Source organism: Equus caballus, chromosome 19 (genome assembly GCF_041296265.1).
Source record: "Equus caballus isolate H_3958 breed thoroughbred chromosome 19, TB-T2T, whole genome shotgun sequence".
NCBI classification, from domain to species: Eukaryota; Metazoa; Chordata; class Mammalia; order Perissodactyla; family Equidae; genus Equus; species Equus caballus.
This window is the reverse complement of record NC_091702.1, coordinates 64,326,923-64,345,271: the sequence shown is the minus strand read 5'-3', so window position 1 is coordinate 64,345,271 and position 18,349 is coordinate 64,326,923. Positions and strand designations below refer to the sequence as shown.

General features: G+C 38.5%; 1 protein-coding gene across 12 annotated transcripts in view; it reads right to left on the bottom strand.

The window, feature by feature from the left end:
• IMPG2 (interphotoreceptor matrix proteoglycan 2) overlaps positions 1-17,399 on the bottom strand; it is a 66,800-nt gene extending 49,401 nt beyond the window's left edge. For 6 of the 12 annotated variants that reach the window (XR_011429306.1, XM_070243848.1, XM_070243849.1 and 3 more), the window contains exons 1-3: positions 16,490-17,034; positions 6,858-7,024; positions 3,427-3,458 (exon numbers count right to left, since the gene is read on the bottom strand). Coding sequence is in view for 8 of the 12 variants with exons in the window: in XM_070243848.1 (XP_070099949.1) it covers positions 3,427-3,458; positions 6,858-7,024; positions 16,490-16,907 (617 nt within the window). In the remaining 4 variants the exon portion in view is untranslated. Of the gene's footprint in view, positions 1-3,426; positions 3,459-4,751; positions 5,009-6,857; positions 7,025-16,489; positions 17,036-17,185 lie in introns of those variants that run through there. The other 6 variants (XR_011429307.1, XR_011429308.1, XM_070243852.1 and 3 more) reach the window with 4 other exon arrangements.
• Between the last annotated feature and the right edge of the window lie 950 nt (positions 17,400-18,349).

Here is an 18,349-nt window from a genome sequence, read left to right as displayed (position 1 = left end):
AACCAGCACGTGACAATGAAAGAACTCAAGGCACAAAGCCAGGAATGCTGGGTGCTGGTCCCAGGAGTACCATTAACTTTGTGTATGACTTGGGAAGACACCTCAGTTGCTCTGGACCTCAAGAACCTAATCTCCAAAACAGGACATGTACCTGCCCTACCTATTTCACAAAGGTGTTGACAAAACTGCAGAAAATAGTATGTGCAGAAGCATTCTAACAGGTATGACACACCAAGCAATAAAGGGAAAACAGAGGCTAAAGAAGCAGGGACACACCATTCCAAAAAGAATTAAGCATCTGCTAAAAAACATGCCTATCTGCCTTTGTGATCTATGACAGGCATCCTCAACTGAAAAGGTGATTGAGGTACAAAAAAAATGCCAAAGAACAGTCCTTATTCTGAGAATGGCACCAGAGACCTGACAATGCACTTGGGTGACTAAGCAGAAATTCAGTTATTCATTTAACAAATATTTAGTGAGCACATAGCCTAGGCTGGGCCTTGTCCTGGCCACTGAGGACACAACAGTATGCCCAGATAGCAGGGGGTCAAGCCATGATGGAGCTACATGGAGATACTTTCAAGGCGTCTGGCTGTAATGGAGACAAGTGCTGGAGGAGAGCCTTTTGTAAAATAGGAAACATGGAGAGACTTGAGAAGGTGGAAATGCTAATAGGAAGGAGTTAGTAATGGGACAAGTTGAAGACAGGAGAAAGAGAAACGACAGGCAGAGATTAATGAGGTAAGATGTGATGTGGGGTTGTAAGGCAGAAAACACTTTTTTTAAAGAGATTTGGCAGATAGTAGGGGAAGCTGTAAACAATATACAGCAAAGTATTTGGTGCAAACTGCACGTCAGCAGATGGGTGAGAGTTCACACAGAAGGAGCAATTTACATTAGAGAAAAGAACTGCGGCAGGCAGCAACCTCTAGAAGCTGGAAAAGGCAAGAAAACAGATTCTCCCCTAGACACTCCAGAAAAAAACGCAGACCCAGCAACACCCTGAGACCCATGTCAGACTTCTGAACCACAGAACTCTAAGATAAATTTGAGGTGTTTCAAGCTACCCAAGTTTTTATATGGGTAATTTATTACAGCAACAATAGAAAATCAATGCAAGAATCTCTTAACACAGAGAGAATACAAGAGTAATCTCAAAAACATCATAAAAATAAATTTGAATACAGAAAAGTGATGGGCAAATTAAGGGTTTTAATGGATCACCACAGTACTCAAGCTGGAGAAAGAGGGGCTGAGGGAATCCTTAGGCCATTCCCATGATTCCACTAGTGGTATATGACCCCAGGTCACCCCCTTTCAGCAACTACCACAGGTGACAATTTTCGCCCCACCCCAACCTGTTCTGCTCTCGTTTCATAGGAAGGATACAAACTACAAAATTCTCAAAATTCACTTATATTTTAGCTCATACATATTGTAGTTTTTATACAGGCCTAATTTTCTAAGAATAGTGAGTAATATTTTGAATCCCCTATTATACCTAGGAGCCCTGATGGTAGGTCTAGCAGTTTCTATCTGGCAGTGATCTCTGTGGCCCAGGTTCATATGCCAGGCAGGGAACCTCACCACCTGTCTGTCAGTTGTCACACTGTGGTAGCTGCGTGTTGCTGTGATGCTGAAAGCTATGCCACCAGGATTTCAAATACCAGCAGGGTCACCCATGGTGGACAGGTTTCAGTGGAGCTTCCAGACTCAGACAGACTAGGAAGAAGGACCTGACCACCCACTTCCAAAAAACTGACTATGAAAACCCTGTGAACAGCAGCACAGCATTGTCTGATATAGCACTGGAAGGTGAGAGGATGGCGCAAAAAGACCGGGCAGGTCCCACTCAGCTGTCCACAGGGTCACTAGGAGTCGGAATCCATGGGACAGCACTAACAACAAATTATAGCTAATACAGACAGTGCCTTATCGATAAAAATATATGATACAGTCAATTCTGCTATGATGCCTCTTTCTGAATTTGTTCCAATGTGATTAATATATATTTGTGAGCATAACGCAAATTTTTCCTTTACTTACATGCAATTTTGTTGCAAGAAACACTAGGTGAATGCAGAAAATCGCACCCAGTTGAAGAGAACCACATAGGAATACACAGAATACACACATACTACCCCTCAAACCTCTTCCAGCTGCCCCAGTGTTACGAGCCACACTCATCCTCATACGGTGCTACAACTTCCCATCCTATTTCACATAACCCTCCTTCCACCACTTCACCGCAATTCACAAGCTACCACCTTTCCACTTCCACAAGCAAACTTCAGAGCTTCTTCCAGATTAAGTATTACAGTATTTATATACTTCTTAACTGTATAAGATGTGTAAAATGTGCTGTCATTTTCATCAGGGACAATCGTGACGATTACTGGGGCTGCTGGGACTCGCCAGAGCATTTAGTCCACTGCCTGTGTGTTGCAATGGCCATCACAAGGAAGCTCCGAGCTCTGCCCCTCAGTGGTGAAGAGCCCACACCCGAGAAACCACATGGCCCCACATCTAAGTAGTGCTCAATCCCAGGCCGCAGCAGGGACTCATGGTCATGTTAGCTCTGTGAACAAGGAGACCACACGGAGCCCACTTCCCTCCTTTCGACTCATGTTTGACATGAAACTTACAGACATCCTGCTCCACCCACATGTGCACTCCAGCTATGGTTTGTCTGGACTCTGCTGCGCAGGCTGGTTTCTGGACACCGACTCACCTACTAGGTTCTTCAATCTGTCCTCTCCTCTAATTTGAGGCAAAATTTTGGACTCTGACTTGATGGTATGCCTAAATGTGCTTTTCTAAACAAACACTCCCATGCTGGGATAATCTAGAAATTCTGAGTATGGACAGAACTGGAAATCTTTAGCCCCTACAGGCTCAAAATTTCTCACCTTCCATGATCTGCTTTTTATTGCTACTGCTCAGGAGCCAGAAACGACCTTAACTCTCATCATAATCTGGAAGACCCATCAAGGTTGTGCTATTCCTGTTTCAAGATCATAACCATCACTATTCAATAAAGTGACCTGCACCACCACCCATCATTTAATAAACTGCCCTCCACTATGGTGTACCATTCATAACAATTTTACTATTAGCCCATAAGCCCCAGCAACAGATCATCCCACATTCCATTTCCAGAAATCTATTTTCTCACCCAAGAGGGAGGACAAGCCTGTCTGCTGCTAAGGTCAGACAGTAAACAAGCACAGTGGCTGTGGTGGTGGTCTTGAAAGGCTAGTGGCCTCAAGACCAGGAAGAGCATTTGGCACTTACCCACAGGCCTGGTCATTGCAGGAACTGGCAGGAAAACAGAAAGGGACCATTAAACTTGGGGTGAGTCTTGGAGTAGGTATGACACATCTCTGTTGCCAAACATGAACTCAGGGGGAAAAAGACACTCACCTGCTTACAGGTTCCTTTGTGTACGTCAGTTTCTAAGGAAAACAAAGACATAAAAATGACTGTGTGACTCAGTGACAGTTATTCAGCAGTAAATAAAACTTATTAACAGAGAACACTAATGCCCTAACATTACAGAATGTACGTTGTTATTCGCTCTGGTTAGACCAATAGTTAAAGCAAGGTACTAACAATGCCGAGTTTGTTTCGTGACTGTGGGAACACCCAACGCTCAGTCTCTGTGTACCCAAAACTTCCTGTGCTCTCTCTAACAGGCACAGATCAGCAGACTTTACCTGCTAGTCATTCCTAAAAAGGTCTACAAGATAGAGATCAGTTGAGTTTTACATTAACCTTCTAAGGACGTAGAATCAATGTATTTTGTGATCTAACGTATTTATAGAATCTCTCATCCTAGAATAACATAAGCATTGGACAAAATAACTGCTAAGTCTGTTTCTCCAGAATTCAGACATTTAAAAGATAAGTTGTATCAATAATTGGATTATTCCGCTGGGGCATTCCAAAGCAAATTGTCCCCAAGTCTCCTCTAAATTAGTGGTTTTATTTTGAGACCCGTTATGAGAAAAAGAACACAAACTTGGAATCAGAAGACCTAGTTTCAAGTCCTGTTTTCTTTTGCTTAGCTATGGAGGCAAATCCCAAAATCTCTCTGGTGCCAGGCCTCAATTTCCTCATCTGTAAAATGAAGACCATTACTCTACATAACTCTCACGATGTTTATAAATAACTCACTGATCTTCCTACTCTACAGACTCCCCTGGAACAATCGCAGCCACTCCTACGGTCAATTACTCCCTCACGGCTGATGACTCCTATAGCTATCTTTATAACCGAGACCATCCTCCTTCGCTTCAGACCTAAACATCAAGCAATAACTCACATTTCACAGATGGCTCACAATAATACATTCAAGAGTGAACTCATTCTCCTCCGCAACATTTACAAGCTGCTTCCCTGCCTGAGCTCTCGCTCTTAGTCATCAAGCTAGAAACTGAGAGACTTCCTGAGCCATTCCTCCATCCAATCCCACTCCTATCTCATCCATCACAGAGTCCCACTGATCTGTTTTCCTCCTTACATTCCTCATGCTCCCTTTCTCCATCTCATGGTCTAGTTAGGACCCTCCTCCTCGGCTTGGAGCAGCGCCTGTCTCTCTGCTCTAGTCTTGGCCCCTCTGATCCATCCTATGGTGTACAGAAACCATCATGATCTTACTAAAACCCAAAACTATCCAAGCAGCTCCTGTGACTCATCCACGTACAATCTGTCAGCTACAGAGTTAAATCCAAACTTAAGTTCCTCACTTTTCCAGTCTGATCTCCCGTCACTTCTAGTCTACGCTTCTGTGATATCAGCCCAAGCCATTCCCTACAAACACTTGGCTCTTGCTGTCCCCTCTGCCGAGAACGTCCATCCTCAACTCCTCCTCATTTAGCTAACTTGTCCTTGTATTTAAGACTCAATCCAGGCTACACATCACCCGCTTTGTCTGCATGTTCTACTAAATAATCATTGAAAGTGTATTTCCTATGCCTTCAAATCTTAGCTTACTAAAACTTCCGCTTGCAAGAGACACCTTCCAATGTAACATCACAAGAGGCCGTTGTTATGGTAACGCTAACTCTACATCATATACATTTGCTGCTATATAAGTTGATCCTATATCACAGACACAACTGAGACTGACAATGCTAATATAAATATAAATATGTATATTTGTGTGCACGTATAGATATGTGTGCGTTTTTTTTCATTGAATAGCTATCCCATATTAGCCACTGCAATTTGAAAAACTGTTAATGATTGAGAAGGGAGACCCAATGGCATAGGGGAGAGATCATAAATTTTGGAAGAGAAGTGGGTTTGAACGTAAGCTCCAGCCCATCTGGTTTTGTGATCCAGGATAAGGAATTTAATAACCCTGATGCTTAGTGTCCTTATCTATAAATTGGGGACATTACTACCTCCCTGTAGTGTTGCTGTTTATTAGGTAAAATGTTTTTAATGGACTTAATACATAGCCTGGTACATGGTACATACTGAATAACTGGTAACTATTCTAATAAGTATTAATACTGAGCAGTTAAAAGTGTGACAAAATAAAAAAATGTAATACCTTGGCTTAAAACGTGAGGTACCATAATTAAAAGTTCAGTTCATTTCAAAATACACAAAACCCTGTACACCTTCAAAATGTTTATAACCCTGAAAAATTTGCCTTGGGTCCACTCATGTTTATCAGACCATCCTTCTCTCCCCAACTTGCCTCCATTTAATGAGGCAAGTCCCTCTGCAGAACCAAAAGTTAAAAGAAATTAATAGTATGCCTCTACTAGAAGTAAAATTTTAAAAGTAGAAGGAATAGGATAATATATTGTATTACTTTAAGATGTTCTAATCTACTTTTATTAGACCCAAACAAAAATAGCTCAGAGTTATTCAGTCAATAATTCTTTCCTCAGTCTCTCTAAAGTATATCATACTTAGAACCAGTCTTTAAAATAATATATATAAAGTCTATAAATTGCAATAGATAGGAATAAGACATTGCAGCAATTGTGTATGTACTTTTATTTCAACAAATATCTACTGCATATTTACTTTATCATGAAAATGCAAAAATGAACAAAGACATAATCCTTGCTCACAGTTTAGTAAAGGAATTAGTCACATATACAACTAATGATAACAAAAGGTAAGACATACGACACTAAGGAATGAAGAAAGAATTATGGGAGCTAAATCTGCTAGGCTGGAGTTGACTCCTCACCAGGGAGGATAATGTGAGCTGAGGACGTGTAGGACTGGAACAGAAGCACAAGGATACAGGGCATATCAGACAGCATGAGCAGTTTACCGCAAATATCTGAACGGTTTCATTTTCTTCTCATGAATACATGCGTGCGACATGAAAAGGGAAAGGTGGGCAGGCAGTTTATCTATATGTATGCTTATTAATCCTTTGCTAAGAATAAACTAAGTAGGAAACAAGTAAACAAACTGATTAATTAGAATCATATTTATACTTTATCAAACGTTTATTCAATGAACTATATCCTCTATCTTAATTAGAGTCATTGGCATCCACTCTGAATTAATAATATACAAAACTTTGTAAGAATGTTTGACTCTCACAGATTAATATTCTTAGCCTAAATCTGTGCTGAGTATTACTTCCAAACATTTATGTTTGTTAACAAGCCCGAGCCTCCTCCTGGGTTAAAGACGTTTGCTGTCATGTCCGAGCCAGGGCTACAGAGAGGCGCGCCCAGCAGCTCACTCAGACAGCCTAATGCAAAAGAGCGAGCCACTGCAGGGCTGCACATTTGCTTCCCCCTGCTCTAGGCCTTGGCCGTGTACACGCACTCCTACAGCAGCGCAGCGGCTCCTTCCCTTGGGACCACACTTACCTTCATAATGAGGCTCCTATGTTCCACAGACTCGCTAAAATTTGTGGCCATTTCAAGTATCGTTGTGACTCCATCCTCACACAAATTCATCCAGTAACGATATTCTTCACGCCCAGGAAGTCGATCCCAAAAAGTCCGGAAGGCTTCCCACACAGCTTCCTGGCACACTGGAAAATGGACAGAGAGGCGGTTTATGGAAAGCTATAGCACTCTGGGCTTCTCGCAATGCGCACGGGCCTGTTTATTCAGATTCCCGAGACACTCTTGCCCACAGCATCCTTTCTAGAGGGACATGAGAACGATTCTCAGTCAAAGCCCTTCTGTTTATATATGGCCCATTCAAACTTTTCAGATTTGAAGAGAATTGCTGTACTCCTCACTCCTTTCCCTTGCAGAGGGAACTGATTCACCTCCTAATTGCTGATTTCTTAAAAAAATACCAAAAAATCCATGTTTATGCTTTACAAAAGTGGAGCTGATGCTGAGTTCACTTCAATAGGTGAATGGATATACAAACTGTGGTACATCCATGATGGAATATTATTCAGTGATAAAAGGACATGAGAGGGGCCAGCCCAGTGGCGTAGTGGTTAAGTTTGTGATCTCCACTTTGGTGGCCTGGGATTCGCTGGTTCGGATCCTAGGGTGGACCTACACACTGCTCATCAAGCCATGCTGTTGTGGCATCCCATATACAAAGTAGAGGAAGATGGGCACGGATGTTAGCTCAGGGACAATCTTCGTCATCAAAAAGAGGAAGACTGGCAACAGATGTTAGCTCAGGGACAATCTTCCTCACAAACCCCAAAATGTCAAATATTATTATCATTTTGAATTCTGGTTGTCTGACAGCTGTTTGATGGAAGAAGATAGTCTGAGCCAAAAAAGAACTCTTCGGCTTTAAGAGAGAGTAAAATACATGAATGTTGAAAGTTTTTCTATCGACTGGTTTTTCAGGGTTGAACTAAACCTTTGGTTGCAAACGTAGTTTCTCCTTCAGTGAACTAACTGCATCCTTACTACTGCTCTTTAGAACTTCTGATCCTACAGCACACAGAAGACTCCAGAGGGGCTGACTGAGGCAGAGCGACCACTTGTGGACTCATAGTTCTTCCTTTCTACTTCTTCAAACTTCCAAATGGAAGTTTAGGACACACCAGAAGACAACACAAAGGTGAAAGTCTGGGTTGGTAAAAACAAGCAAAAAGTAAATGTCAGTAAGGTCTGGTTATGAAATGAGGTGATTCAAAGAAAGTATGGAAGATTTTCTGAGACTGAATAACTACATATCTATAAGGAAAGAGAAAATCTCAATAACTTCTTCACAATATATACAAAAAATAATTTGAAACATGAAGGGTAATACTATGAAGGTCCTAAAAGAAAACACAGAAGAACATCTTCAAGACTTGAGGATAGGAAAAGATTTCATAGACAGGACATAGAAAGCAACAACTATCAAAGAAAAAAACCTGAGATTAGAATTCATCACAACCAAAAACTTCTAGTCATCAAGGACATTATTAATAAAAATGAAGAGACAAGCTATACCTCTGGCAGAAAACATTCAAAATACATGTATCTGACATGGAACTGGTATTTAGCTTATTTAAAGAATTTCTACAACTCCCTAATAAAAAGGCAAATACTCCAATTTCAAAAACATGTAAAAGACTGGAACAGACACTTTACAAAGGAAGAGATACAAACAGCCAATGAGTATGTGGAAAAAGTACTCACTATCATTCATCTTCAGAGAAATGCAAATTAAGGCATCCACATGTAAACCAGAATGGGTGAAATTTTTTAAATGGACAACACCAAATTTTGGCAAGGATGTGGAGTAATCAGACCCTTGTTTTTGGTAAGAATGTAAAACAGTAGAACAACTTTGGGAAAAAACACTGGTAGTTTCTCATATAACTAAATATACAAAAAACCAGCAATTGCCCTCCTAGGTATTCCTTCAAGAGAGAGGCAAGCATATATCCACAGAAAGACTTACATTCAATGCCAGAGCACCTTTATTCATAGCAACTTAAAAATGAAAATAACCCAGATAGCTATCAAGAAGAAAATAAAAAAACAAATGGTCACACAACGGCATCAAAAGGAACAAATTACTAATTCATGCAACAACATGGATGAATCTCAAAATGCTGAGTGAAAGAAGCCTTACACAAAAGAGTACATACTGTTCTATTTATATTAAGGCCTAGATGGGTGAGACTAAGCTATGGTTTAAAAGAATCAGAAGGGTGGTTGCAGGTAGGGGATGACAACTGTCTGGGAAGGGAAATAAAATAACTTTCTTGGGTGATACTGCTCCAAAATTTAAGAGAGGTTTGGATTACACTAGTGTGTACATTAGTCAACACTCATCAAATGGTATGCTTATGTTTATGCATTTCACTCTATGTAAATTTCACTTTTTAAAAATGTAAACAAATATTAAGCTCTATTAACAATACTTATGCTGAAGTGTGCAGGGGGTGTCTAACTTATGAAATAAGTGTGTGGTGTCTCTAACTTATGAAATACACCTAAGAAATAAGACAGTTGGTTAGATAGACGTAGGAAAGCAAATATGAAATGTTAACTATGGAGCTAGGTGGTAAGAATATTGTGTTCACTATAATATTCTTTCAACTATTCTGTATGTTTAAAACTTTTCATAAAATTCTAGAAGAGCATTATTGTGCACTGAATAAATGTAGTTGGAGCACCCAGAGTGATAGAAATCATACCAGGTTTCACAGCAGGCCTTCTCTGGGCCTCTCTCATAGATTCACAGAAGAATGGCATAAGCTGTCTCCTACAAATTACACTTTGGGGGATGTCCCCCACCTCCTACAAAAAGCTCTCAGCAGTCCAGTGCTTGGTCTAGAAGATCTCAATCAGAAATTCATTCTTTTAGGGTAAGCCTAACCTTAACCAAGAAAATGAAATAAAAGGCATCAAAACTGGAAAAGAAGAACTAAAACTATCTCTATTTGCAGATGACATGAGCTTGTACACAGGAAGTCCTAAGAAATCCACTTGAAAACCTACTAGAACTAATACACAAGTTCTGCAAGGTCACAGGATTCAAGATTATTGTATCCAAGGTACAGGATACAACAACAAAAACCAGTTGTGTGTCTATACACTAGAAATGAGCAAAGCAAAAATGAACACAAGAAAACAATTCCATTTACAAAAGCATCAAAAAGAATAAAACAGGAATAAATTTAACAAACATATAAAAGTTATACTCTGAAAAAGCAAAAAACTGCTGAAAAAATTAAAGAAGATCTAATAAATGAAAAACTCTCCATGTTCATGGATTGGAACATGGATTGTTAAAATGGCAATATCTCCAAATTGATCTACAGACGCGATGCAATCCTATCAGAACACTGGGGGACTTCTTTACAGAAATTGACAAGCCAATTCTAAAATTCATATGGAATTGCAAGGGACGCGGAATAGCCAAAACAATACTGAAAAACAACAACAAAACGATAAACTGAACTCCATCAAAATCAAAAACTTTTGTGCATGAAAGACATCATAAGGAAAGTAAAAAGACAACCCACAGAATGAGAGAAAATATTTTCAAATCACTTATCTGATAAGGGACCTGTATCCAGAATATATGAAGAACTCTTACAATTCAATAATAAAAGATAATCCAGAGCCAGATGGCATAGTGGTTAAAGTTAGGTGCTCCTGTTTCAGCGACCCAGGTTCATTTCCCAGTCGTGGAGTCACACCACCTGTCTGTCAGTTGCCATGCTGTGGCAGCAGCTCATGTAGAAGAACTGGAAAGACTTACAACTAGGATATACAACTATGCACTGGGGCTTTGGGGAGAAGGAAAAAAAGAGGAAAATCAGCAATAGATGTTAGTTCAGGGTGAATCTTGCCCTGAAAAAAAAAAAACAGATAACCCAATTAAAAAACGGCAAAGGACCTAAAGACATTCTTTGAAAGAGGATATTCAAGTACCAAAAAGCATATAAAAAGATGCTCAATATTATTAGTCACTAGAGAAATGCAAATCAAAACCACAAGATACCACTTCACACATACTAGGCTAGGATGGTTATAATTTTTTTAAAAAAGGAAAATCGTAGCACTGGCAAAGATGTGGAAAAATCAGAAACCTCATACACTGCTGGTGGGAATGTAAAATAGTGCAGCCACTTTGGAAAACAATCTGGCAATTCCTCATATGGTTAACATAGAGATACCATAACCCAACAATTCTACTCCTAGTTAAAACTCAAGAGAAATTCCAAATGCCCATCAACTGACAAATGGATAAACTAAATGTGGTATATCCATACAACAGAATGTTACTATTTGGCTATAAAAAAGAATAAACTACTGATACATGCTACAACAATGATAAACCTTGAAAACATTACACTAAGTAAAAGATGCCAGTCACAAAAAACCACATATTATATTATCTCATTTATATGTCATATCCAGGTTAGACAATCTTTCTATAGAAAGAAAAAGTAGATCGGTGGTTGCTTAGGCCTGGGGAGATGGGCAGGGAGATAGAGGGATAAGAGAGTGATAGCTAATGGGTGTGAGGTTTCTTTTTGAGGTGATGAAATATGTTCTCAAACTGAGGGTAGTGATGGTTGCACATTTCTGCGAATACACTAGAAAATCACTGAATTCTGTACTTTAAGTCAGTGAATTGTATGGTATGTGAATTATATCTCAATAAAACCATAAAAAATGCAATTCCCTCCAGAAGGAAACACATCCTTAATTTACCCAATAGCTTTCCAGTTGGCAGCTATCTGATAAGAAGGTCCAATTATCTAACTTGGAATAATAGACTTCAGAAAACTCACATTCTGATAGAGGAGCAGAACTGGGGGAAGTCTGGAGCATTCATGAGCTCAGAGATGGAAACCTAGACAGGACACTGCCAGCAGCAGAGAGAAGAGCGACATGAGCACGATTCCAGGGCAGGAGGTACTAAGGAAGTCAAAACTCTACCACAGACAAACACCACATACTTCACTATTTGGCCTAGAAGGAGTTACGTTCAGAAGTTCCATTCTTGTCTAATAATTTTCATGTAGCCTTTCATTACTGCTGAAGATGACTTTCTATTTTTGAGAAGATAACTAATCTACAAATGCCTCTCTTCTGGCAGAGAAAATCTGCAGTGGAAACTGGTGGAGGAAGGGAAAATGCGATGACAATATTCTGAAGAAGGAAATGCCAGCATTTAATCTCTCTTTAATCCTGTTACGAGGGCTCAGGCTGTGCATCTTATCCAGTACAAAGAAATCCAGTACGGAGCAAAGTCTTTTTTTAGGGTAATATATTTTCCTTTCAGAATCATGCAGCCCAAAGCATATGGAACAATCAAGTTGGTGCAATAGGGCAAGAAAAGAAATAAAAGGCATACAAATTGGAAGACAGGAAGTAAAACTATATTTGCAGATGAAATGATCACCTATGTAGAAAACCCTAAAGAATACACAAAAAAGCTACTAGAAATAATAAGTGAGTTTAGCAAAGTTACAGAATAAAAGTTCAATATGCAAAAATAAATTGTATGTATATATACTAGCAAGGAACAATCAAAAATTAAATACCATTAACAATAGCACGAAAAAACTGAAATAGATAAATCTGGTAAAAAAGATGTGTAAGACCTATACACTGAAAATTACAAAACACTGCTGAGAGAAATTGAAGAAAACCTACATAAATGGAGGGATATATCATGCTCACCCATCAGAAGACTCAATATTGTTAAGATGACAATTCTTCCCAAATTAATCCATAGACTCAACACTATCCCAATCAAAATGCCAGTAGCCTTTTCTGTACAAATTGGCAAGCTGATTCTAATGTTTACATGGAAGACAAAGGACCTAGCATAACCAAACAAATTTGAAAAAGAAGAACAAAGTTGAAGAATTTACACTATGTGATTCAAAGATATTATAAAGCTTACAGTAATCAAGACAGTATGGTATGGCATAAAAACAGACAAAGAGATCAGCGAAAAAGAATGAAGAGTGAAGAAATAGACCCACCATAACGAAGACTGATTTTCCACAAAGGTGCAGAGGCAAGAAAGAAGAAGATTTTTAATAAATTTAACTTTGATCCATATATACTTTATACAAAAACTAACTCAAAGCAGATCATAGAGCTAAACATAAAACCTAAAAATTATAAAACTTCTACAGGAAAAGACAGAAAAATATCTATGTGACTTTGGGTTATGCAAATTTAACGCTAACACCAAAAGCAAGCATGATCCAAAAAACCTGATAAATTGGACTTATAAAAATTTATTGAGGAATTTCTGTTCCTCAAAAGACATTACGAAGAAAACAAAAAGACAAGCCACACCTTGGGAGAAAATGTATGCAAAACATATCTGACAAAGAATTTGGATTTAGAATACATTAAGAACTCTTGCACTTCAATAATAAGACAAACACCCCAATTCTCTTTTCAATGAGCAAAATATTTGAATAGACTCTACACCAAAAAAGATATACAAATGGCAAATGAGTACATGACAAAGGTGCTCAACATCATTAGTCATTAAGAAAATGCAAATTAAAACTATAATAAGATATCACTACATACCCACCAGAATAGTTATAGTTAAAAAAGACTGACTACTATGCCAAGTGTCACAAGGATGTGGAGAAACTGGAATCCTAATACGCGGCTGGTGGTATAACCACACTGGAAAATAGTCTGGCACTTTTCTTTAACTTTTCTTAAAAAGTCGAACAGGGGCCGGCCCCGTGGCTAAGTGGTTAAGTTTGCGCGCTCCACTTTGGTGGCCCAGGGTTTCGCCGGCTCAAATCCTGGGTGTGGACATGGCACTGCTCATCAGGCCATGCTGAGGTGGCATCCCACATGCCACAACTAGAAGGACCCACAACTAAAAGTACACAACTATGTACTGGGGCGGGGAGGGGTGGTCTTTGGGGAGAAAAAGGAAAAAAAAATCTGTAAAAAAAAAAAAAGTTAAACATACATCTGTGACCCAACCATCCACCCCTATTAGGCAACAGAAATTAAAGCATATGTTCACACAAAAACTTGTACACAAACGTTCATGACAGCTTTCTTTGTATTCACCAATAACTGAAAACAACTCAAATATGCCAAAATGTGGTATATCCATAAAATGAAACACTACTCAACAAAAAAGGCAACAAAATATTGATACATAAAAAAATCATGCATGAGTCTCAAAATAATTATACTGAGTAAAAGAAGCCAGACAAAAAAGAGTACACAGTATGATTACATTTATATGTAAAAATGCAGAAGATGCAAATACCACATAGGGATAGAAAGCAGATTAGTGGTCGCCTCAGTCCTGGGGTCAAGGCAGGTACTGAGGGAGGGAGGCAGGGATGACAAAGGCACATGAGAAAATGTTGGGGTGACTGATAAATTCATTATCTCAACTGTAGTGATGATTTCAAGGGTAAATACACTTGTCCAAACTAACCACACTGAAAAAAAAACTAATCAAACTGTATACTTTAAATATGTGCAGTTTATAATCCATCAAAGTACACCTTAATAAAGCTATATTTTATAAGATCCAATTGCAAATAGGATTTAAAAAAAAAAAAAGAAAAGAGGATACTATTAATGACATTCTATTCCAAGCACCCTAAATATCTGTTTAATTTTACAAATCATTAGGTTAAATGCAGTTGTTTCTTGCTTAAATGGAGATATTTTTCAAATTTGTTACAGCAAGTAGCAACTGATGCTAAATTCTCTATGAAGGAAAAAATTGGGCAAACCGTTAACTGAATAAGCTTGGTGGGAAGAGCTAAGATCCTTGGTTGGACATTGAGTGGATCTCTCCCTTCAGTTTCCAAACATTTGGTTCTAAGGGCATAATCCAATTATCTCTTCAAAATCAAGACCTATGTTGAAATACTCATTTTCCTTATTTTCAAAAACATAAGAAACAAAATATTTACTCTTTACCATGACAGTAACAGCTATATCAACAGTGTTACAGTCTTGATATGCTGTGCCAACCCTTTAAGCTTTATGAGGCCCCTTTCCAATGATCCCATTCATAGCATCCGTATTTTAAAGTCAATTATTCTAGGAATGCTTTATTTTTCTTTTTGTTGGCTTCTTTTTCAACAGTATCTCTTGAATTTATAAAACACAAGACCAAAGCAATTAAAAGGCATAACCACATTCCCTAAATGACTGGTTATCTCCTCTTCGCTGTTTAACCAGCAGCTATCTAGATATTCAGATCTATTTTAAGACAATACACAGTGAAACACAGGCAGGAGAACTCATATTTTGATAAATTACAAACTACCGTTCTCACTCGTCATCAGTTCCTGTATTCTCTTCCCACTGTCTCTGGAATTTGCCACTTCTGGCGTATGCCCTGTACACAAAAGGCCAGGTCAGCTGATTTCCATTACAAAAGGAAAAGGAAAGCTTATTGCTTAGTAATGTTTGATAGCCTCAAAACACAATCAGGATATATATAAATACACTAGGGAAAAAAAGGTGCTAATACATTGTGCCACTTCAACAAACAAAAAAATCAAATGTGTAAATATATCTAATATCTGGTATTAAATTTTTTATTTTAAAAACACTTGCTTTGGGGCTGGTGGTGTAGTGGTTAAGTTTGCACACTCCGCTTCAGCGGCCTGAGGTTCGCAGATTCAGATCCCAGGCGCAGACCTATATACCACTCATCAAGCCACGCTGTGGCAGCATCCTGCATACAAAATAAAGGAAGACTGGCACAGATGTTAGCTATGATTTTATTTTTAGTTAAACAATATTATCCTTGATCTTTTCATTATGTGAATTCATTCTCTGTTTTTTATATTTACTAACCAAAATTGCTTAATTGACCACAGTATGTCCCTTAGATATTTGGAAAATTCCCAAACTTTGCTTTTTGCTGCTCAAGAGCCAATAAAAGGGCATAATCTGGATGTGATGCTAATAAACTGAAGATGATGAAATGGTAGTGAAATCAGGTGTGTTCTTTTTTGCGTTTATTCACAAATGTTTGTTGAGCACTTACTATTTTCCAGGCCGTGGGCTACAGGAACCTTCAGTTTGAGCTGCTACTTTATCTTCTCCTTTATTTTCCTCTATCTTGTCCTTCCTCACTTCCTCCTCACCAAAGCAAGTGGGGTTTTTTTCCTTGGTGAGAAAGATTGGCCCTGAGCTAACATCCGTGCCCATCTTCCTCTACTTTATATGTGGGACACCTGTCACAGCATGGCTTGATAAGCAGCGCATAGGTCCATGCCCAGGATCCAAACCAGCAAACTCTGGGCCACCAAAGCTGAGTGTGCAAACCTAACCACTGCGCCACCAGCATGGCCCCAAACAGGTATTTTTGAAGCGCTTAAAAGATCTTTCCTCTCATAAAACAATGCAAACTTTCCTCTGACACTATATAAATATTATATTCTTAGCAAGTGCTTTTTCACTAGTTAGTAGAAAGATGACATTTGGTTCAGTCTCTGTCTAAATTAATACAATTTGAATTATAATGAGATACAACAAATGCGTTAGAACTATGTTTGAATTTCATACCCAGCCCAAGGGTTTGGGTGTTTGCTTACCTCGGACTTTAAAATATTTCACATGGTTTGCCACAGCCTCTGAAACACTTTCATCTGGGCAGGTTTTTACACCATTAGGAAAGAGAGATCGCCTTCTTCTGAGCAACCACCGTCTCTCAGCTTCCCCGTGGTCCAGAGGTCCTCTCTTTGCAGTAGACAGAGAAGGGTCTGTGGATGCTGAGTTGGTCAGGAGGAAAGAAACTGCACTCTCAGGTTCTTGGATCTCTTCTAAAGGTAAGTAGGTTTGTGCTACAGAGTGAAAGCATAAACAAGGCTTCTGATGGTGAATTAAGGTACAGTATGAAAGGTAATAAAGCAAAACTGACATTTGTGCCATTTGGATTTTGAAGTCAATGCTCAGATTATGGACATGCATGCCTAAGGAGAGGAGGAGTGAAGCATTCAATCTTTTCTCCATTTAATTCCTACTCCTTTATTTCAAGACTGTTAGCTATTGAAATCAAGTGTATATCCAATTTCAGCACAAGAAATAAGAGGAAGTAAGTTTTGAACCAGGAATTACCAAAAAGAGGAAAACCAAAATTATTGAAAGAGATTTTAAAACAGTTTAAATGAAGTAATATCAAAGATTAATACAGTAGTATTTGAGTCAATTTCTTACAGCAGTCATATCAAATAATGCTATTTTTAGAGATTATATTACAAAGAAAGATAAAAATGTAGATTTTTAAATACCTGTTAACGATGGAAGGTTTCCTTCTATCAGGACAAATATCAAAATACCCAGAGAAATCTTCCCAAAATGAGGAAACATAATCATATAGGCCAAAATCAAAGGAACGAGGAAAGGCCGAAATCCTTAACTGAGCACCAAAAGCCTTGAAACTTCCAACAACAAATTCTTACAGGAAAGGTCTAACATTTAAAAGGTTATGTTTGAGAATTGACAACCATTCTAAAACTATTATAAATTAGCTTAAATTAAAAATGGTGTCCTTTCAAAGTACCTCTCACTTCCCTTCTGAAATAACCAGCATGCTATGAAAGCAGGAGAGATAAGCTAATTAGAACAGATGGGGAGAGACAATTTCTTTAATCTAGCCAGCTAAGCTCTTTACTAACACACTCTCCTTGCCTTTAACAAGCAGTTCACTTAAAAATACTACGTTTCACATACAATTCACTGAGTTTTACAATTTTTCTGAATCTATTACTCAAACCTGATAGATTCACATGTTCTCTGGGTTCCTCTAGGGCCTATGATTTGTGAGCATAAAATGCCCAAACTGACTATACCTATCTACTTGAGAAATACAGAGCTACGTACAAAACACAATCAGTTTTCTCGGAGCTGTTTCTCCTTGTAATAAAGCTACTGTCTTGTAAATTTCCTTCCTTGATAAAAAGCTTTGAAAATCTCTCACTATAACCACTTACTATGTCTCTTCCTTATCTACAAAATGAGCTAGGAATAGTAAAGCTAACTTATGACAGAGCTGTTGTGAGGATTAAATTAGTTAAATGCTTAGAATACTGCCTGGCACATACTAAGCACACAATATAAATGACAGCTATGTGATAACTTCATTGCTTAATTTGCTCATAAACAGGAGGCCCAGTGTGTTTACCTACATGAGGAACTTGTAACCAAGAAAGGATATCCTTTACCACAATGGAACCAGATAAAATTCTTTTATTAGGGCAGTTGTTTTTATCAAATAAACCTAGTAGAAAGCTATTAGTCAACATCCCTGTGGAAGCTATGATTTACTATCAAATAGCAGTGAATTTATATCTTATGTCACATTCTCTGGAAAAAAAATGTTTTGTAAAGATCTAAAGCACCTTTCTCTTGAGAATCCTAAACTAGTCCTGACCCTGATTTCTCTAGCCCCCAAA